The sequence below is a fragment of the Heterodontus francisci genome, chromosome 19 (genome assembly GCF_036365525.1).
Source record: "Heterodontus francisci isolate sHetFra1 chromosome 19, sHetFra1.hap1, whole genome shotgun sequence".
Classification (NCBI taxonomy): domain Eukaryota; kingdom Metazoa; phylum Chordata; class Chondrichthyes; order Heterodontiformes; family Heterodontidae; genus Heterodontus; species Heterodontus francisci.
Window position 1 is genome coordinate 18,840,203 of NC_090389.1, and position 23,684 is coordinate 18,863,886.

Below are 23,684 nucleotides of genomic sequence, written 5' to 3' on the forward strand. Positions count from 1 at the left end.
CACGAGGTAAGTACAGATGAAGGAATTCATTCAGCCCACGCTTTTGTAGAAACCTGCAGTCCCCTCATCAAAACGCATGTCTCTTAAATGCCCATAGAGATTTAATCTTCACCCCTCTACCAAGATGACTATTCTGGGAAGCAATCACTCTTTATGTGAAGATGTGCTTCTTAATATTGGGCCTGAAGTTGCCCTTTACCAGCTGGTACCTTACATGGAATATCCTGCATGCTATTATCTGGGTATGGTGGTGTAGTGGTTATTTTACTGGAGTAGTAATCCTGAGAACATGAGCTCAAATCCCACCATGGCAGGTTAAGAATTTGAATTCCAATAAAAACCTGGAAATAAAGAAGTGGTATCAGTGAATGCTGTTGGACTGCCGTAAAAATCCAACTGGCTCACTCATGTCTTTTAGGGAAGGAAACCAACCTGTCGTTTTTACCCAGTCTGGCCTTTATGTGACTCCAGACCCACACCAACATGGTCTCTTATACAGTCACAATGATCAAAATACACTGTATACTCTGCTTTTTGTCTTACTATTTCACCCAAAAACTCTCAAAACTACCCTGAGGAACTCCTACAGTGGTGTCATGGGCTGAAATAATTGGCCTGAAACATCCACAACCATCGTCCTTTGTGCTTCGTGTAATAACCTTGATACTTGAGTGAGGTTTAGCTGAGTTTAGTATAAGTATGAGGCAAAGACAGAGAGACAAAGACTGCAGCAGCTGAACATAAAGGCTTCCCCTTTTATTCTGTCTTAGTTTTATTTTCACTTTGCTGGCATGTTTTCTCTACAGCAGCCCCTAGAGTACACAATGCACAGTGCAATTGCGATTTCAAAGCACTACAACACTACACTAGGTATGACTCCAACCAGTGTAGAGTTTCAAACCCAATTCCCACTGACTTCAATTTTGCTTATTAAACATAGTGTTGTCCAGTAGAAACCTCTGATTAACCACAGGGTAACACCATTTTAGGCACGTACACTAATCTTAGTAGAAAACACCATCCACTTTATTAAAACAGCACCTTTAATGTAATAAAACGTCTCAAGGTGCTTCATAGAGGTATTATAAAACAGAATGTGATACCGAGCTACATAAGGAGGTAGGGTAGATAACCAAAAGTTTGGTTTTAAGGAACATCTTAAAGGTGGAAAGCGAGGTAGAGAGGTTTAGAGAATGAATTGCAGAGGCAATTAGGGCCTAGGCAACTGAAGGCACAGCCACCATTAGTAGAGCAATTAAAATCAGGGATGCCGAAGAGGCCAAAATTAGAGGAGTGCAGATATCTCAGAGTGTTGTAGGGCTGGAGGTGATTACAGAGATAGGGAGAGGTGAGGCCATGGAGGGATTTGAAAGCAAGAATGCATATTTTAAAATTGAGGTATTGCTTAACTGGAAGCCAATGTAGGTCAGTGAGTGTAGGAGCGATGGGTGAACAGGATTTGGTGCGAGTTAGGACACGGGCAGCAGAATCTTGGATGACCTCAAGTTTACAGAAGGTACAATGTGGGATGCACATTGGAAGAGTCAATTTTGGAAGTAACAAATGTATGGATGAGGACTGCAGCAGCAGATGAGCTGAGGCAGGAACGGACTCGGGTGATGTTACAAAAATCTTAGTGATGGTGCAGATATGTGATTGAAAGCTCATCTCGGGGTCAAATGTGACACCGAGGTTGGGAATAGTCTGGTTGAGATTCAGACAGTTGCCAGGAAGAGGGATGGAGTTGGTGGGGGTGGAGCGAAGTTTGTGGTGGAAACTGAAGACAATGGCTTCAGTCTTCCCAATATTTAATTGCACCTTATAATTTTGACTTTGGGTGAGAGTGCAAAGGGGCAATAGTGGGTCAGCCACCTGTTATTCATCAACTTCTACTGAACTCAATGGAAATCAAAAGTCAAACAACCCTGACTTACAATACAGGTTACAGGTAAACATACTTCACGTATGTATATTTACTTTATAAACATCTACCACCACTCAGTGGCCAAGGAAGTAACAGTCAAAATATACTTGCACACTTTGCTTTCGTTTGACTATTTTACCAAAAAGCCTCGCCAAGAGGTTAAAGTTCACACACAAACACCATGCAATTCTGTATTGAGATCAAATGACCTACGGGGATGTCTGTTGCTTATTTATTTACTAATCAGAAATGCAATTAGCTGGATTTCCAATTAGCTGCATGCGGCTAGTGGCTAATATAGTGACCAACACTGCATTAAACATACATTTCCCATTTTACCAGGACTGAATAAAGAAAATGTACTTTAAACATAATCTCAAAATAGCACCCATTATTGCTGTGCACTGCTGCCAATTCCCACACCAGCTACGAGAGCAAGACTGGCAAATTATTGACTGTCCAGGCCAAATGTTTGGGCCGCTTTGTGTGTTTTAGACAAAATGAAAATTGAGTTAAGATTATGCCAAAGCTGTATCAGATGTAGGAACCATTTTGTAACATCAGTCTCAGCTCATTCTGAACCCAGGTCCCTGTTTGAAAAGACAGCATACTAATCGACTGCACATCCCTCCCAGGCTTCATTCATCACACTGACTGTAAATCAACACTTGCCATAAGTCAGGGACACAGTTGTGCTCCATCATCTAACACTCTCAATTGGCACACAGCTCCCTGGGACACAGTCAGAGACAGAGTATGCCAGTTTCCATGGAAACCCATGCACTTGAACTGCTATAATTCAAGCAGCAGAACCCAAAACAATACAAACATCTTTCAAAAACCATTTGCAACCCCACCACCACCCCCCTCCACCCCGCCCCAATACCTGACCCAACCCTTGCCCTCAATTCTTTTCCCCTCTTTAGCAGAAGTTATAGGGTCAGAGAGCCGTGGGTTCAAGGGCCAATGGGGACTTGACACGATACAGACCGACACTCCAATCTTCATACTGAAACAGTACTACATTGTTCAGGAGAGGCCCTGTCTGCCTGCTCAGTGGACACTAACTGATCCAGCGGCACTCCTCAACGAGGAGGAGGGGGATAAACACAGAAAATGCTGGAAATACTCAGCAGGTCAGACAATATCTGTGGAAAGAGAAGCAGGTTTGTGACCTTTCAACAGGAGGAGGAGCAGTTCTCCCAGTATCCTGGGCAATATTCCTTCTTCAACCAACATGACCAAAAGACAATTAGCTAGTCATCTATTGCACTGCAGTTTATGAGATGTCAATGCTATATAATGGCTGCCATGTTTGCCTGAATAACAGCAATAACTGCACCACAAACAGAGTTGATGGAAAAACTTCTAAGAAACCAAATCAATGTAAGCATTTATTACATTATACAAGATGCATAACTTTAAATACTTTCTTTCCCCCACATCACCTGTAGTTCAGTTGCCTGAGTCTGTAGGTCATGGGTTTAAGTCCCACTCTGTTGAACTGAGCACATGATCCGGGCTGACACTGCCATTGCAGTACTGAGGGACTGCTGTGCTGTCAGAGGTGTATAAAAATCACATGATACTATTTCAACGAAGGGCAAGGGTGTTCTCCCCAGTGTCCTGCATAATATTTACCCATCAATCAACATCACTAAAATAGATAGATAATCAGCTCATTATCACATTGCTGCTTGGGGGAACTTGCTGTGTGCAAATTGGTTTCTGCATTTCCTTCACTGAGACAGTGTCTATACTTCAAAAGCGCTTCATTAGCTGTAAAGCACTTTGAGATGTCCCGAGTTTGTGAAAGGCGCTATAGAAATGCAAGCTCTTCATTTCCTCCTCCTACCCCTGCTCCTGAAGGCACCAACGCGCGCTGGAATAAAGTCTCATGGGTGCAGATTCCCTCCGGCATGTCGCTCAGCTGCCAATCTTACAAGTGTCTGTTTGCAGACTATTCGATCACAAGTGGCATCACAATGGAATCCGGCATTCCGCGCACACACACTCTGCAGGAAATACTGCTGGATAGTGATCCGAGTGGGGTAAACACTGCCTGATTTGGACCCACCCTCCCCCCCACCCCAAACCCTGCTACTAAAGGACCTTGTCTGAGAAACTCAGAACCAACAAACTGGAAGGTCAAAAATTGGAAAAGTAGGGTTCAACTGCTCGCTGGATAAGATTTCTGAGCCATTGGGGGAGCCACTTAAGAAATGTTCCACTAAGATTTTGCTCCATTACACTAAGGAGTAGGCTAATCTCAAATACATGAATAAAATATATGCACATAGAAAAGGGCACAGCTCGACATGAAGTCATGCATTTGGACACAGCAGGGTCAGTGGGCCAAGCTTTCTTGATAAAATTACAGGAGTATCCATGTGCCTTCAAAGTGTCAGCTGTGGTTCAGTCGTTGCACACTCGACCCCATGTCACGGGTTGTGGGTTCAATTCCTACTCCAAAGACTTCAGCACAAAATTTAGGTTGACACACCAGTACAGCACTGAAAGAGTGCTGCACTATCAGAAGTGCCATCTTTTAGTCAGGACATTAAACCAAGGCAATGTCTGCCCTCTCAGGTGGGCCTAAAAGATCCCATGGCACTATTTCAGAAGAAGAGCAGGAGTGTCCTGGCCAATATTTCTCCCTCAAACAACATCACTAAAACAGATTAACTGGTCATTCTTCCACTGCTTTTTATGGGATCTTGCTGTGTGCAAATTGGCTGCCGTATTGCCTGCATTACTACAGTGACTACAGCTCAAAAGTACTTTATTGGCTGTAAAGTGCTTTGGGGGCTTTCCCAATGATGTGAAAGGTGCTACTGAAATGAAAGTTCTTTCTTTCTTTCATCGGCCTCTTCACACCACAGGCCCAAAGCAATATTCACCCACAGCCCGTAACTCAGTACCATGATGGGAAGCTCCTGCATGTCACCACACCCACCAATTCTGGCAGGGGGAGGGGATTGGCCCTTTCCACCCTTGCAGTTCGTGCAATCCAAACCCTTCAATGTGGGCAGTGCCCACTGCTTCGATCGTACCTTCTCCTTCATCTTCTCTATCTTCCTCACGGAACTGCGGCGCTGTGGCCTGTCCTCATGCCGGAGCAGGTTCACACTGATGTCTCCCGATTTGCTGAACTGCTTCTCTTCCTGCTTCTCAGCGTCCTTTAGCTTGCTCTCCGCACTGATGCTCTCCGCGTGGTACATGTGATATGTTTTCATTACCTGGCAGAGTGAGAAGACGACAGTTTAATGACCTTCGCAATCCACAACAACTTACATTGATAGCGCCTTGAAGGATTTATGTGGGGAACCCTGATACCTACTAGTTCTCAGTGTGTGTTTTTTTCCACTCAGGGGCCCCTGCAAGCTGATGCAGGCTGTGCACCTCAAACGGGTGGTCCTTGCTAGAAGCCCATTGAAGATATTGGAATGTCGCAGATCAGCCACTTGGCCATTTCTGGAGAACAGCAGCAGCTTCCCGGCCTGGGATGGGGGAAAATGAAGATTGGTGGGGAAGGGCGGATGTGGAGGAAGGAGATAGCAGGGAGAGGGTGTTAATGATCTGGAGGTCATCAGGTGAAGGCTGGCAATAGCAAAGTAAGTCCAGGATTGGGGAGTTTGCGGCATGGGTGGACGGAGCCCCAAGCAGCAGAAGCCCAGATGTTTCATGTTGGGCCTGGAGGAGCACTCCTGTTTTCTAAAACTTATCATCTTCAGTGGAGTCACTGGCTTCCTGACGTACACATGTCACAGAATCCCAATATTCATTTATTAACAAGGCTCCCACCAGTGTCCATTGTGAATCTTATCCCCCGCCAAAACCAGCAGTGTTAAAATTGGGGAGTAGTTGGGAATGGAGTGGGAAATGAAGTTGCTCCATTTTACCTCCTCCCAGCTCCTATCTTGCCGATCATGGAGAGTTAACACTGGCCCTGCTGTGTGAGGCTGGGTGGCCTATTTTCTGTCCCTCCGCGTGCTGCCTGTGTGGCCCCAGCACGCTTACTGTTAAGATCTGTCTGAGAAAGTGGTGGAGACAGGTTCAACTGAAGCATTCAAAAGGGAATTAGAGAGTTATCTGAAAAGGAAGAATGTGCAGGGTTATGGGGAGAAGGCAGGGAAATGGGACTGAGGGAATTGCTCTTTCAGAGAGCCAGTGCGGACACAATGGGCCGAATGGCCTCCTTCTGCACTGTAACAATTCTGTGATTCTGTGAAGATTTTACAGCAATCACTGATAACACATTCGCCCTTCCAGTATAGCTGTTCATGGCAGGGACAGCCTGGGCCAATCCGTCAGATCAATATTCTATCTGAAACACTGGGATATCATTTCTATTTGAGATGACAAGAGCCAGCTATTAATATGTTGGCCGGATGGGTTTCTTTTCAATTGGCCCTGGACTGAGATTACAGTCTGACAACCTTGGCACTGCACCTTCAATCTATCGAGAAGGCAGCTTCATCACAGTTCAACAGGCTGCCTATCACTTTCAAGAGCTACTTTATGGTGATTATTTTAAAACTTCCAAGAAATTTTCCACATCTTTTGTTTGTGTTCATTGCAAGCTAGCTTTAAGGCTATAGTGCCTGTCAGACATTTAAAGGATGGAGACTATGGCCAGGAAATTCAAGCATATTCATCAGGAAACAAACTCTGTACCCAAGGCCCAAGGAGCCCCCGATATTGAGCCTCTGGCCTCATTATGAAGGAGCTGCTGAAGAGGAATGCAAGATCCGACCACAGCTAGCAAGGCAGAAGCACCCTGGTTGGTAGGGTCAGGTCTGGGGTGGTGTGGGTGGGGAGGGGGGGGGGGGAGCGTTGGCAGGATCAGGGATCATGGCGGAAGAATAGGAGGACAGAGGTCAGGAGAGGAGGCTGAGGGCATTAGGGAAAAAAGATGTCAATGGGACAGTGTAGACAGAGCTTTACTCTGTATGTAACCCATGCTGTACCTGCTCTGGGAGTGTTTGATGGGATAGCGTAGAGCAGGGGTGTCCAATCTTTTGATGGGAAGGGGCCACATTACAACTTTTGTCTTACATAGGGGGCTAGTGAGACAATTTCAGAAAGATAAAGGCATTAAATGTTATCTTACTATTCATCAAAACAATAACAAATGTGCATTTTTGTGAAGAAGCTTTAATTGAGAAGATTAATTTATTGACTTACTTTCTCATCACTATGTTGGACACTGATTTAGTGAGATAGCTGGCATTTCTTTGCCTGCACAAGTAGTCAATGTTTGCCCGCACACTTGTAACGATGTGGAGTATTCCGGATAGATGTCCATCTGTGAGGAGTGATCTTGATCACTCTCTCTCCCTCTCCCTGTGTACCCCCCCTTTTCTCTCTCAGTTCACCCCCAACTCTCTCTTTCTGTCCCCCCCTCTCTGCCCCACTCTTTCCGCCCCCTTTCTTTCTCTCTGCCCCTCTCCCTCTCTTTCTGCCCCCCTCCCTCTCTCTCTCTCTCTCTGCCCCCCTCCCTCTCTCTCTCTGCCCCCTCCCACTCTCTCTGCCCCCTCTTCACTCTCTCTCTGCCCCCCTCTTCACTCTCTCTCTGCCCCTCCTCACACTCTCTCTCTGCCCCTCCTCACACTCTCTCTCTGCCCCTCCTCACACTCTCTCTCTGCCCCTCCACACACTCTCTCTCTGCCCCTCCACACACTCTCTCTCATTCTCTGCCCCCCCCTCTCGCTCTCTGTCCCCCCCTCTCTCCCGCTCTCTGCGCACCACCCTCCCTCGCTCTCTCCTTCTCTGCCCACCCTCCCTCGCTCTCTCCCTGCCCACCCTCCCTCGCTCTCTCACTCTCTGCCCACCCTCCCTCGCTCTCTCTCACTCGCTGGCCCCCCTCTTCCACTGGCCCCCCTCTTCACTCGCTCTCTCCCTCTCTCTGCACCCTGCCCTCTCTCTGCCCACCCGCTCTACCTCTCTCTGCCCACCCGCTCTCTCTGTCCACCCCCCTCTCTTTTAAAAGAAAGTTCGAACCCGCCGGTAAACCCCGAATCTGTCCAAAATTGGGAAACCACCATTCCCGATGTCAGCCCCAGTCAGCTGTGAAATTGCCAGTGCGGTTTAAAAAAAAAATCCGATCTGGAAGAAGACGACAATGGAAAATGTCTCATCTCTGAAATACATCCGCAGGCCGGATGGAAACCTTTGGCGTGCCAGATCCTGGCTCGCAGGCTGTAAGTTGGACAACCCTGGTGTAAAGGGAGCTTTAATCTGTATCTAACCCATGCTGTCCCTGCCCTGGGATCGTTCAGACCAATAGTGCCTGAAATAGGGATATGGTTCCTCATCACCTTGAGGAGAACCAAACATTCACCAGGAAATAATAAAGGTGCAGCATGGTAAATCAGGCACAGTGTGCACACACCGCTGATACTCACAGTGTACAGCTCATTGGTGACCTTTAGCAGCTCCTCGTGCATCTGCTGGCCAATTTCCTTGCTCTGTAAACATTAAAAAAAGGATGTTAGATCCACACAGCCCTCCCTGCAATACTAGTGTTTGAAAATGTTATATCACATAATCTTGAAAGAGAAAGCTCTAACCGATGGCAATCTGTTACAGCACAGCCAAATGGAGACACTGTAATAGTGTGGGGTAGTTGTCACCCTTATAACAATAATCTGTAACACAAGGAACTCTAGCGAGCTAGAGAAACAGGGAATCGCGGACAGAGGGTCCCAGGGGACCCAGAAATTTAGGACACAGGGATCCAGAAGCAGCTCAGAAATCACCAGATGAAGGAGAAGATATTTATGAGTGAGCAGAAGGAGGAGGCTATTCGGACCTTCGTGTCCATGCCAGTTCTGTGCAAGAGTAACTCAGCTAGTCCCATTCCCCTGCTCTTTCCCATGCCCCTGCAAATCTTTTCTCTTCAGATAATTTTGCAATTCCCTTTTGAAAGCCACAATTAAATATGCCTCCATCACACTCTCAGGCGGTGCATTCCAGATCCTAACCACATGCTGCGTAAAAAGGGTTTTTCCTCATGTCATCTTTGGCTCGTTTGCCAATCACCTTAAATTGGTGTCCTCTGGTTCTGGATCTTACTGCCAATGGGAACAGTTTCTCTCTATCTGCTCTGTCCAGACCCTTCATGATTTTGAACACCTCTATCAAATCTCCTCTAAACCTTCTCTTCTCCAAGGAGAACAGCCCCAGTTTCTCCAATCTATGCACTGAACTGAAATCCCTCATCCCTGGAACCATCCTTGTAAATATTTTCTGCATCCTCTCTACAGCCTTTACATCCTTTCTAAAGTGCGGTGTCCAGAATTGGACACAATATTCCAGTTGAGACTGAACCAGTGTTTTATCAAGGTTCATCATAACTTTCTTGGTTTTATACTCTACCCCTCTGTTTATAAAGCCCAGGATCCCATATGCCTTTTTAACCACTTTCTCAACCTGCCTGGCCACCTTTAATGATTTGTGCACATATACCCCCAAGTCTGTCTGCTCCTATACCTGCTTTAGAATTGTACCCTTTATTTTATATTGCCTCTCCTTGTTCTTCCTATCAAAATGTATCACTTCACACTTCTCTGCATGAAATTTCATCTACCACTTGTCTGCCCGTTTGACCAGCCTGTCTATGTCCTCTTCAAGTCTATCACTATCCTTCAAACAGTTCATAATACTTCCAAGTTTTGTATCATCTGCAAATTTTGAAATTGTGCCCTGTACACCCAAGTCTCAGTCATTAATGTAGATCACGAAAAGCAGTGGTTCTAGTAGCGACTCCAGGAAGCACAAACAGATGATAATGGCACATTATCCTTTGAGCTTGGTTTCCTTTGGGGAGTGTGGGATTGATAAACTTAGTAGATGATCTGGTTTCTGGACAAGGTGAAAAATGACCCCAGGAGCTCCTCATTCTGCAGGCAGGAAATTGGGAAGCTTGATTGGGCTATGGTGTAGGCCATCTCATGGTCACATTTAACAACTGCCCACATTAAATGGCATTAACTTCAATCTTGAAGTGATTTAATCGAGGATTTTAAATTATAAAAGGATTTGAGGGTGGGTAGAGAGAAACTATTTCCACTGCTGGGGGAATGCAGAACAAAGAGATATAATCCTAAAATTAGAGCTAGGCAGTTAAGAGTGAAATCAGGAAACATTTTTTCACACAAAGGGTAATGGAGATCTCAAACGCTCTCCCCCAAAAGGCTATGGATGTTGGGACCATTTTGAGATTGAGAATGATAGATCTGGGTAAGGGCATCAAGGAATATGGAGCAAAGGTGGGTAAATGGAGTTAAGAACTGATCAGCCATGATCTAATTGAATGGAGGAACACGTTCGAGGGGCTGAATGTCCTGCTGCTATTCTGACAATAAAGACTGCTCGGTATCTTTCAATTCCATCCGTATCTAATTCAAGACCATTCTAGAGTATTTGTGTTCCAAATTCTTCTTTCCTCTGTGCAACACTTCATACTTGTTTGCATTAAATCTCATCATCGGCTAGGTTTACCAATCGCCTGCTCCCCAAAGAAAACCACACTTAAGGAAAGCATGGACAACAGTGCTGCAGCCTTATCCCCCATTCATGCTTCCTTCAAGTGCAGCCTGTCTGTGGGAGGGTGGGCTTGATACGTTTCCGACAGATAAATCTTAGTGAAAAACAGGGTGTATATCTGAAGAATTCCTCCATTTGTTTAAATGGACTCCAACTAAATTTTGGATCTTGAGGGCCTTCTGGCCATTACGCTCCAGCCTTGAGACCAGCTGCCAGGATTGCACCCGATTGGAGGTGGGGAGGGGCTTTTATGACTCAGCCTGCTTCTTTTTAAAAATTCATTCATGGGATGTGAGCATCACTGGCTCGGCCAGCATTTATTGCCCATTCCTAATTGCCCTTGAGAAGGTGGTGGTGAGCTGCCTTCTTGAACCGCTGCAGTCTGTGTGGTGAAGGCACTCCCACAGTGCTGTTAGGTAGGGAGTTCAGGTTTTTTACCCAGCGATGGAGAAATGGCAATATATTTCCAATTTAGGATGGTGCTTGAGGGAAATCTGGAGGTGCTGGTTTTCTCATGCACCTGCTGCCCTTGTCCTTCTAGGTCATGAGTTTGGAAGGTGCTGTTGAAGAAGCCTTGGTGAGTTGCTGCAGCGCATCTTGTAGATGGTACACACTACTGCCACTGTGTGTCGGTGGTGGAGGAAGTGAATGTTTAAGGTAGGGGATGGGCTGCCACTTTGTCCTGGATGGTTTCAAGCTTCTGGAGGGCTGTTGCAGCTGCACCCATCCAGGCATATGGGGAGTATTCCATTGTACTCGTGACTGGTGGTTGTAGATGGTAGAGATATTTTGGGGAGTAAGGAGGTGAGCCACTCACTGCACAATGACCTGCTCTAGTAGCCATTGCATCTATGTGGCTGATTTAGTTGAGTTTCTGGCCAATGGCGACCCCCAGAATATTGATGATGAGGGAGTTCGCAATAGTAATGCCATTCAATATTAAGGGCCATGTTCCAACCCAGGGCACCAAACATCAGGTGCCGGAAACTTAGGGCCTAGTTTATTAACATGGCACTGTGGTTAAAAATGCTGTGCTTATAGGGCCTCCCTAAGATGGCAAACACTAATTGCTGCTTTTCCTTTGTATGAGGGGGCAAAAAAGTTCAGTCCAACACACACCTCTAGTTGAGGTATGTTCATGATTTCTGAAAATCTACCGATCATAAATTGGGGTTTGGTGTATTTTTAGCTGTGATAAACTGTAGAAGAGGGATGCCAAGGAGTGTTCATGCAAATAATTGTTCCAATACAGGATTCCATTGTTTATATATAAAAGAAAAATGGCCGCCAGTGAGGGCACCAGCTAAAGTTGAGCCAATCAGAACTAAAAGCATCAGCGGCACATCAGCCAACATTTGCAGGCTTGAGATCAGTCACGACAGTTAATAGCTTAATAAGTGGCTCTGTAGCATTAGTGCAGGTACATTCTGACTTTTGTGGATTAGTCTGCTGTTTGCAGAAGGTGCTCAGATTAAACTAGTGCTTCCCTGCATTTGTTATAAATGCGAACGTTTAATCCAGCCCTGAACTCATTCTTCAAGCACTACGAGCAAAACACCACCTCAAACACTGGGCTGGAGGTCACACTTGTTCTGATGTTTCTGACATTACAACAGGGACTACACTTCAAAAGTATGTGTTTTGGGATATCCTGAGGTTGTGAAAGGCTTTATATAAATGCAAGCCAATTTTTTCTCTTTTTAACAGCCACTGAACACTTCTATCACAACATCCCCATCTGTACACACATACTCTCCCCCCCCCCCCCCCAACGCCTGCAGAAATACACACAAATAGGCATGGATACACACATATGCACACTCACACATAAATAGGACAGACAGAGACTCACACATACACACTTAAATATATATATATTTGGATCTGTGCAGTTCCAAACAAAAACTGCAGTTTTCACCAAGTTCCAATTTAGTTCAGAGTCAGAAAAACCTTCAGTGGAATGTATTCACTTTTGGCCAGCTTCAGTCTCCAATTATCAACCAGATGGATGAGCTTGGGCAGCAAGTGAGACTGAAAGAAACAGAAGTGGATTTTCTGCCCCCTCGATTGAAAGTCCTGACTTGTGGGGTTCCACAGATACCGACTGCCCCTCCTGGTTGAAAGCCCTGACACATGCTAGGGATGTGGTTCCTCTGATTGCCCTCTGGCATCTCACCTAAGTGCCCATTCCATGCGTGTGTGCCTGGATAGCAAGTGCTGATGGACTATGTAAGCATGAGACAACAAGTGGAATATCACATCACTCATAACTGGTTCAATTCATTCCTCATTTTCCCTCCAATCTGTCATTAAACAAATGTATGGAGAGACAGGGCGCATGTGAGTTTGAGGGGAGGGGTCCTGGATCTATAAAGTACTTTGTTCCCAGAGGCTATTAGATTATCCCTTGCCTCAACCATGCTTAACACGGGATAATTCAATTCCAATGTATTATCTTGCAACCAAATTGAATCTCGCAGGCGCCAATTCAGGCTGATAACTACACAAACCGACTTCCAGAACGCAGACGGAATCTGACTTTCAATCACAAACAGTTCAGTTGTGGCGGAAGGTCAGAACTGTAATTACCAACCAGACAACTGCCGGCAGCTGTAAAGTCAGATAATATTAAAATAGAATATTAGCCACGCAGAAGGGGACAATGCATTTTGACAACATTTCAAATTGTTTGTTTTCTTTCCAACCTGAATTTTGCACTCATCAAGGTGAGGGATGTCACTGCCAGGAAATTCAGGCAGCCGGTGTGAGCGACAAGTGTCAGACTTCAAGACAAGTACAGCTCGTACAGCGCAGGTTAGATACAGGGTAAAGCTCACTCTACACTGTCCAATCAAACACTCCCCACCATTGTATAACAATTAACTACTGGTCTAATGTCCCTTGGCCCTGACCTCATATGCTCCCTCTGGTTTGGCATTGCCTTGATTTTAAAATTCTTATCCTTGTTTTCAAATTCCTCCATGGCTTCACCCTCCCTATCTCTGTTATCTCCTCCAGCCCCACAACCCTCTGAGATCTGTGCTCCTCCAATACTGGCCTCTTTCAAAACCCAAATTTTCATCATTCATCTCTTGGTAGCTGTGCTTTTAGCTGCCAAGACTCTAAGCTCTGGAATTCTCTCAATAAAGTACTCCACCTCTCTACCTCTCTCTCCTCCTTAAAACCTACCTCTAACTGTCTTAATACCTCCTTATTTGGCTCAATGTCAAATTTTGTTTGATACTCTCATGAAGCATCTTGGGACATTTTTACTGTTATAGGTGGTACATAAATGCAGGTTGTTGTTGTTGCGCCAGTGTGAAATTTTCCCCTCTTCCCACATCATTCTGTGGCTTCTCAGAGAGATTCCCAGTTAGTGTCCAATTTGGGACAGTGCTTTGGGTCCAAAGCCCACTAGAAACAGGAGTCTTACAGCAGACACAGGCTGGGAGGTTATTTAGAAGGATTTGAGTCCAGAGCCCAGATTGTGGCGACATTATTCCCCAACTCACTGCTCTGTGCAGCCCTCCACTTCTGCCATCACCCTTCCAGAATGTCACTAGTGCTGTAAACTCCTGCTCCAATCTGAGCTGTTCATGATGGGCAACCATTGAAACACAGGCTGCAACACAATAATAATAGTATCATTTTGACCAGACACCAGGGTCATTAGTGACCCCGGGGTGCACATTACCAACCCAAGTAGAGCAAGAAATGGTAATGAAACCCCCAGGGCCAGGAATTACCATAATACTTTGATAGAATAAGCTTCATTACCATTACTGCCTTCAAGCAATGTTTTTAAGCAAGCTGTTTGATTATGTTGAAATGGTCTCCTCTCCACTGAGCACTCTTAAAGTTCTCTGTGGGCTCATCTTCATAGAACAAAATTCAAACATGCCCATCTGTAAATGCTGCTCTTTGATTGGATTTTAAAGAGCTTTGATTCGCTGGGATGGGGGGTGGGGACATGTTGAATTAATTAATGCCGCTCCCTGAAGTACCCTGGACTGAGCCACGAATGTAACTCATCACTGACTGAGCTATTCCCGTGTATTCAACCTTTCTTTCCTGGTACTCCTGCTCCTCTCTAACTTCACTTGCTGATGTGCTCACCAGCTCTCCTTTAGGTGTTGACTCACGCTCTAGTACCTTACCCGTGTGGCACAGTGAGCAGCAGCCTATTTAACCATGGAGAGCACTGTATTGGAGCCTAACCTGGACCTCACCCAAGGTTCTCACACACACACACATATTGGAATTATACTAAACCTTTATAAATCACTGGCTAGGCCTCAGCCGGAGTATTGTGTTCAATTCTAGTTTTGATGGAGAAACTAAGGAGAAACTGTTCTTAGTGACTGAAGGATCAGTAACCAGAGGACACAGATTTAAGGTGATTGGTACAATAAAAGTGACACGAGGAAAGAAAATTTATGCAGTGAGTTGTTATGATCTGGAATGCTGTGCCTGAAAGGGTGGTGGAAGCAGATTCAATAGTAACTTTCAAAAGGGAATTCGGAATATAAATGAAAGGAATAAAATTATAGGACTATCGGGAAAGAGCTGGAGAGTGGGACTGATTGGATAGTTCTTTCAAAGAGCTAGCACAGGTGTGATGGGCCGAGTGGCCTCCCTCTGTGCTGTATTAATCTTCATACGCAAACAAACATACATACACACAAAAACTTACGTACACATGTACACTAACATACATATGAACAGGGGTAGCCAATTCAGTCTCTTGAACCTGTTCCGCTATTCAATTATATCATGGCTGATCTGTAACATACAGACACACTAACATACACAAACTTGTGGTGGAATGAAAGCTGTCTTTAATGGCCACCTTGGGTCTCGGTCTGTTGCTCACAGAATACCATTTTATTCAATCTAATGGACAAAGAATGGAAATCAGAGCAGAACCTAATGCAGTCACAAAAGTAATTTACTGAAGTTAATTACTGAATCCATTAATCAAATACAGACTGTGCTCCTTGATTGCCTCATGGGTAAGTGGTCCTGCCATGATATTGAAACGGCACAGTGGCGCAGTGGTTAGCACCGCAACCTCACAGCTCCAGCGACCCGGGTTCAATTCTGGGTACTGCCTGTGCGGAGTTTGCAAGTTCTCCCTGTGACTGTGTGGGTTTCCGCCGGGTGCTCCAGTTTCCCCCCACAGCCAAAGACCTGCAGGTTGATAGGTAAATTGGCCATTGTAAATTGCCTCTAGTGTAGGTAGGAGAACGGAGTGGATGTGGTAGGGAATATGGGATTAATGTAGGATTAGTATAAATGGGTGGTTGTTGGTCAGCACAGACTCGGTGGGCCGAAGGGCCTGTTTCAGTGCTGTATCTCTAAAATAATAAAAATAAAATAAAATGACCAGGCTCCATTTCTGGCCTGCACTGAGTTAGCTCATCTCCACGGCAGCAGACATGCTGGAATTGGCTTAACCACTGCTGGGCAAAGAGAAGAGTGATTATCCATGGCTCCTGAGCATTAACCGGTAATGCTGCTGGAAAATTGTTACACTTGGATGCCAAGTGAAGGCAAGATGGCGACCATCTGTGATACTGCCCATCCCACTACCCAAACAAATGCAATAAGCCACTGTGTTAACCAGGTTCTTCCAGTAACAGCCTATCTCCAACCCCAAGCTGTAGGCCGCACTCCTTCACAGCTTCTTCAGTAGCAACATAAGCCCCCAACTCAATGTGCGACCACAGTATCCCACTCTTATTCCATGCACAAGTATAGTGTCAGCTGTGGTTCAGTGGGGAGCACTGTCACCTCTAAGTCAGCAGGTTGTAGGTTAAAGTCTCACTCCAGGGGCTTGAGCACATAATTGAGGCTGACATTCTCATGTTGTCTTTTGGACTGGACATTAAACTAAGGCCCATCTGTCCTCTCAGGTGGGCATAAAAGATCCCATTTTGAATAAGAACAGGTGAGTTCTTCCCGTGTCCTGGCCAATATCTATCCACCAATCAACATTACTAGAACAGATTATCTGGTCATTTATCTGATTGCTGTTGTGACACCTTGTAGTTGGCAAATTGACTGCCACATTTCCTACATTACTTTGGCTGCAAGCTCTTTAGGATCTCCTGAGGTCATGAAAGATGCTACATAAATGCAAGTCTTTCTTTATAATTTTGTCTTCAATTTATTCAACTTTTCCTTGCTAAAAGCTCACATTATCTTTAGCACACGACCCCATCACTGCACAATACCATTTATGACAGTCCATTGTCAGAGGGCCCAAAATGATTTGTTGGGACATTAAGACAAGTTGGTCAAACCACAACATCTTGACAACTGATACCATTTGTCACCGGTTCACTGGTGCGAAACCAGTCAGAAATGAGACTGAAGCTGTCTATTAGATTGCCATGGAGGGGTTTGCTGAAGGATGCTTAGTGCAATGCTTCACAACACAGGCAGTGCAATCTCTTTCAGATTGGGAGTCCACAAGGATATAGAAAGGAAGGAGTATATAGAGAGGCTGACAACTAAGACAGAGAGTCTTGTACCTTGGTCTACCCTTGGGACTGCAAATTCTAATCACTGTTCAGCTCCTATAACGAGACCAACCGTGGGCAAATGAGTGGTGATTGGAATCTTACTGAAAGGAACAGCCCACCATAACCATGGGAACATCACCAACCTGCTGTTGAAATGAGCATTTCAATCCCCAGCCCCGTTCACTGAAAGACTCTGACTTATGCTGGGGTAAGGTTACCAGGGCACCAACGTCCCACAAACCACTCCAACAAGCTACTGTTTTTCACACGTGAACTTGGACAGTGAAGCTATTCGATTGAGGGGTCAGAAGAGCCATCACAACTGAGCCTGTATCCTGTCCTTACATCCACACTGGGATCACTGGACAACAAATCAGGAGTGGGAACCCTGATTAATAACCCTCTATTGAACCCCAGAATCCGGTAGCTAACTGTAGCACCTCAACTTGCACGCTAGCCAGATAAGCAAACTCATTACAGTCCCGTGATCAACTTGAACCCTGCTAGCCTGCATCACACCAGGCAGTACATTTATTCATGTGCCGATGGGGTTCCTCCTTCAGATCTAGCTACTGCCCACTCTTTCCTTGATTAATACGCATGAGGACATGGAGATAGCTATGCAGGAATAAAGAAGTTTTACTAAAATTGTACAGGGCATTAGTGAGATCGCACCTGGAATACTGTGTGCAGTTTTGGTCTCCACATTTAAGAAAGGATATACTTGCACTGGAGGCAGTGCTGCAAAGATTTACTAAATTGGTCCCTGGGATGAGGGGGTTGTTCTATGATGAGAGGCTGAGTGAACTGGGCCTATATTCTCTGGAGTTTAGAAGAATGAGAGGTGATCTAATTGAGACATACAAGACTCTGAAAGGACTTGACAGGGTAGAAGCTGAGAGATTGTTTCCACTGGTCGGGCAATCTAGAACACGGGGACACAGTCTCAGGATAAAGAGCCGATCATTCAGGACTGAGATGAGGAGAAATTACTTCACTCAAAAGGTTGTGAATCTTTGGAATTCTCTACCCCAGAGTGTTTTGGATGCTCCATCATTGAATACATTTAAGGCTGGGATAGACAGATTTTTGGTCTCGCAGGGAATAAAGGGATATGGGGAGCAGGCAGGAAAGTGGCACTGAAGCCCAAGATCAGCCATGACCATATTGAATAGCGGACTAGGCTTGATGGGCTATATGGTCTATGCTCCTATTTCTTGTGTTCACACCAGTTGAAATAGAGCCAAATAGAGTGGCATAGTGCCAACCCTCCATGCTACATAATGGTGCAACATAGGCTCAAACTTCTTGTCCTCCTCGAAAGGAGCCAATAGTAACCAGGTTCAGAGTGGCACAGACGTAGATGGAAGAGCGTGTGGCCGGAGACTGCCATACTGAGAAAGGTGGCGAAGTGGAAGAGTTTAAAGCATGGCTGCCAATGGCGGGGCAAATGGAGGAGGAGTGCAGGCAGAGAGGTTGCACAAGAGGCCAGAGTCAGAGGAAAGGAAAGTTTGGGGCTTGGTGGGGGGGGGGGGGGGGGGGTGGGGGGTGGGGTGGGTACAGTGCTGGTGGACATCAAAGAAATAGGGATGGGAAAACACAAAAATCCTGCACTAGATTAAGTACTAACTCTATGTGTTCTACCATTAAAAACCAGCACAGAAAACTGAACTGCAGTACAATCAAATAATGACACATACAGGGCATGCCTAGAGACTGGGCTAATTCACAGAATGTGGGCTAAAATGATTCCCATCAAAAAATCCAGTGTTCCTCCTAAATGTGTTCCAGAATGTGATTTACAATTTAACATTTCCATGGAACATTGCTTTATTCCTAATCAATTAAACTGAAGGTAAATGTAGACTCAATGTCAAATGGGCGCTCTGTTTCCTAGCAACCTTCAAGATGGCTGTAGCAACCAAACATTCATGATGCTGACTTCTAAAATAATTATTTTTAAACTTTGCATAGCATTCTTTTATTCTCCAGCTGTGGAACAAATCTTTATGCTATCCAAATCTGGTAAACGATCATTATTTGGAAAAACACCCGCAATAGGAACGTAAAGACAAAAGAATCATAATGGCTGTCATGCTCATGCAAGGAGAAATTATGAACTATATAATGAACTTGTGAAACAAACCAAAACAGACTTGAGGCACGCCAAAGTGGCGCAGAATCAAACTGATCAATCAGGAAAAAGGATTATGACTGGCGATGGCAGCGTGCAAGTGAAGCGGCAGTGCTTTCTGGAACAATCGGAGTGGAATCAGTGCTGGTTTTAATTCAGTTATTAGTTCAAAAGTGAGAATTTCATCTATTCCAGCAAAGAGGAAGGACCCTGCCTAAGATCACCATCTTTAAACTACATGTAGGCAGAAACTGCAGTTGGCATTGAACTCCCTACCTGAGAAATCGAACCAGGCTTTTGCCATTGAACTGTAACGGAGGTATAACAAGACAAGTCATAGAGTCAGAGTTAGAGAGCACAGAAACAGGCTCTTCAACCGCATCGTGTCTGTGCCGGCCATCAAGCACCCATCTATTCTAATCCCACTTTCCAGCACTTGGCCCGTAGCCTTGTATGCTATGGCGTTTTAAGTGCTCATCTAAATACTTCTTCAATGTTGTGAGGTTTCCTGCCTCTACCACCCCTTCAGGCAGTGTGTTCCAGATTCCAACCACCCTCTGGGTGAAAAAATTTGCCTCAAATCCCCTCTAAACCTCCTGCCTCTTACCTTAAATCTATGGCCCCTGGTTATTGACACCTCTGCTAAGGGGAAAGGTTTCTTATCTACCCTATCTATGCCCCTCATAATTTTGTATACCTCAATCAGGTTCCCCCTCAGCCTTCTCTGCTCTAAGGAAAACAACCCTAGCCTATCCAGTCTTTCTTCATAGCTGAAATGCTCCAGCCCAGGCAACATCCTGGTGAATCTCCGCTGTACCTTCTCCAGTGCAATCACATCCTTCCTATAGTGCGGTGACCAGAACTGTAGACAGTACTCCAACTGTGGCCTAACCAGCGTTTTATACAGCTCCATCATAACCTCCCTGCTCTTATATTCTATGCCTCAGCTAATAAAGGCAAGTATCCCATATGCCTTCCTAACCACCTTATCTACCTGTGTTGATGCCTTCAGTGATCTATGGACAAGTACACCAAGGTCCCTCTGACCCTTTGTACTTCCGAGGGTTCTACCACCCATTGTATATTCCCTTGCCTTGTTAGTCCTTCCAAAGTCTGCAACAACGCATCCATCCTCCTGAATCTTCTGAGTTATTTTTCTTCAGTGAATCAGAAAAAAAAAAGAAAAACCAGACCTACACCGTTTCAAGTCCTCAACCCCGGGAAAAAGCTAAGCTGGAATTTTACACCCCAAAAGAGCGGGCTGGTGGCAGATGGGTGTAAAATGGAGTGGTAGGCTGGGGTGGGCGGGGGGGGGGGGCCTTTCCCGACCCACTCCTGCTTCCGCTGCCAATTTTTGTGGGGCAGCGAGAAATGGCCCACTTGCCCCAGGCCAATAAAGGTCCTTAAGTGACCAATTAACTGCCACTTAAGGGCCTCTGCCCGCTGCAATGGGTATTTTACGTTTGGCTGGCAGATGGCTGAGGCCTTAGAAAACCCGCCTGAAAAAACTAGGCGGCCTTCTGGTGGACTGGGGGTCCCTCCTGATGGGGCAGCCTGCACTCCACAGAGGGCCACCCCCAACGCATATCACGCCCCCCGCCCCCCCAAGGAGCCCCCTTGCCTCACCAGAGCCTGACTGATTGCCCCCAACGATGCCCTAAAAACATACCTCTTTTCCCGGGCCGGCCATCATCTTCCTCCTGAAGCTGGCTGTAGTCCCAGCAGTGGCCACAGCTCCCGGTGGTGTAGTGTTGACGGGCGAAAGCCGCGCTGCAACTCCAGAAGTAGTTCTTCAGCCACTGGGAGGAAGTGATTGAGGTGGATCCTTGCAATGACCTTTCCTGTAGCAGACAGCAGGGAGATTCCTCTGTAGTTGCCACAATTGGCCTTGTCTCCCTTTCTGAATACAGTCAGGATCACAGCGTCCCTGAAGTGCCCCGGCAAGCCCTCCTCATCCCAGAAGAGGGATATGAGGTTGTGCAGTTGTACCAGTCTCTGCCATGTTTCAGGATTTCAGCAGGGATTCCATCTGTTCCAGAGGACTTCTTGTTCTTCAGCTGTTGAATGGTTTTCTCGACCTCACTCCGGACTGGGGGAGCACGGAGACTGAGCTGGACAGGGTGTTAGGATCATAGGAAATAGGAGCAGGTGTAGGACATTTGGCTCATCAAGCCTTCTCCATCATTCAACTAGATCATGGCTGATCTACTACCTCCACGCTATTTTTCTGCATCATCTCCATATCCCTTGATATGTCTAATATCTAGAAATCTGTCAATCTCTGTCTCGAACATAATGAATCAGCCTCCACAACCCTCTGGGTTAGAGAATTCCACAGATTCACCACCCTCTGAGTGAAGAAATTCCTCTTCATCTCAGACCTAAATGGGCTACCTCTTATTCTGAGACTGTGTCCCCTGGTTCTCGATCCCCCCCAGCCAGGGGAAACACCCTTCCTGCATTGAGTCCTGTCAGAATTTTGTATGCTTCAATGAGATTACCTCTCATTCTTCTAAACTCCAGAGAATACAGGCCCACAGCCTCCTCAATCTCTCCTCACAAGACAATCCTGCCAAACCAGGAATCAGTCTGGTGAACCTTCATTGCACTCCCTCTAAGGCAAGTATATCCTTCTTCAGGTAAGGAGATCAAAACTGTACACAATATTCCAGGTGTGGTCTCATCAAGTCTGTATACAATTGCAGCAAGACTTTACTCCTGTACTCAAATCCTCTTGCAAAAAAGGCCAACATACCATTTACCTTCTTAAAGGCTTGCTGCACTTACATGTTAACTTTCAGTGACTTTGAACAAGAACACCCAGCTCCCTTTGGACATCTACACTTCCCAATCTCTTATAAGAAATACTCTGCATTTCTGTTTTTCCTACCAAAGTGGTTAGCTTCACATATTCCCACATTATATTTCATCTGCCATGTCCTTGCCGCTCACTTAACCTGTCTAAATTCCCTTGAAACCTCTTTGCATCCTCCTCCCAACTCACATTTCCATCTACTTTTATGTCATCAGCAAATGTAGAAATATTATATTTGATCTCCACATCCAAATCATTGATATAGATTGAGTGTAGCTGGGGCCCAAGCACTGATCCTTGCAGTACCCCACTAGTCACAGCCTGCCAACCTGAGAATGACCCGTTTATTCCTACTGTTTTTTGTCCATTAACCAATTCTCAATCCATGCCAGTATATTACCCCCAATCCCATGTGTTCTAGTTTTGCTTACTAACCTTCTGTGTGGGACCTTATCGAAAGCCTTCTGAAAATCCAAATATACCACATCCACTGGTTTCCCCTTCTCTACTCTACGAGTTACATCCTCAAAAAACTCCAGCAGGTTTGTTCAACATGATTCCCCTTTCATAAATCTATGCTGTCTCTGCCCAATCCTACCATTATTTTCCAAGTGTCTAGTTATCATATCCTTTATGATAGTGTTACGACTGCCCGCCCAAGACAAAGCCCTCAATCAAAATTCTGATTGCGGTGGGAGAAACATACTGTTGTTTCAGTCCCACCCCTCCACAGATCACCTAACATATCATTTTAAACTTTCCAAATTGAAGAAAGCCACAGCCAAGTTGACCATCTATTAACCCCTGAATAAGGCGAACCAAACCAGGTGTCTTTAGATCAGCAAATTAACTGTTTAATTAGAAAAACTAAATTCTTAAACACTACTCGGAGATAAACGACATTTAAAATCAAAAAAAATTAGTCTCCTTGCACATTTACGCTCCTGCTGAAGTGAAATCTTCCAGTATAGAACAGTCCAAGGTTGCTTGAAGCTCTCACAGCTGTCCGATGAGGGGAGAAAAAAAAAGGTTCTTCAACAGTAGAACAGTCCGTAGTCTAGTTTAGCAGTTGAAGTGATGCTTTTCTTCTCCAGTGATGAATTCAGCAATTAACAACTTGCAAACACTTTTTAATAAATCAATTTGGCTTCAGAATTTTTGAGGGATAAAAGATTGTCACAGTCCAACTTCCCTTCCTTCAGTTTAAATTATCAAAGATCTCTGTTCCGTTCATGCTGGTCTAGTTGTCTGTCTGTGTCTGTTAACTGTCTCTCAAAAGCCAGTCTTTTCAGCTAGTTTCAAATGTCAATCAGCAACATTGTATCTTTGTTCTTGTTCTCTGAATGGCTGTATCCTATGGCAACGAGAATGCATTCTTTGACTCAGTCCCTGGAGCTTGTGCCTTAAAAACAGTACTGATCCTTTTCCACCCTTAAAGACACACCGCATACTTCCCGGAAAAGAAAAAAAACCTACCAGATCATAACAATAGATTCTAGCAATTTCCCTACTACTTCTTCTTTGGCCCCCTTGTCTCGAGAGACAATGGGTAAGCGCCTAGAGTTGGTTTGTGGAGCAGCGCCAGGAGTGGCTACAAAGGCCAATTCTAGAGTGACAGACTCTTCCACAGGTGCTGCAGATAAAATTGGTTGTTGGGGCTGTTACACAGTTGCCTCTCCCCTTGCACTTCTGTCTTTTTTCCTGCCAACTGCTAAGTCTCTTCGACTCGCCACT

The 23,684-nt window shown here is 45.3% G+C and overlaps 1 protein-coding gene across 3 annotated transcripts in view; it reads right to left on the reverse strand.

Moving 5' to 3' along the window:
* srgap3 (SLIT-ROBO Rho GTPase activating protein 3) overlaps positions 1-23,684 on the reverse strand; it is a 340,865-nt gene that overhangs the window by 99,902 nt on the left and 217,279 nt on the right. For all 3 annotated transcript variants that reach the window (XM_068051424.1, XM_068051426.1, XM_068051425.1), the window contains exons 4-5: positions 8,332-8,394; positions 4,978-5,163 (exon numbers count right to left, since the gene is read on the reverse strand). In XM_068051424.1, the coding sequence (XP_067907525.1) occupies positions 4,978-5,163; positions 8,332-8,394 (249 nt within the window). The remainder of the gene's footprint in view (positions 1-4,977; positions 5,164-8,331; positions 8,395-23,684) is intronic.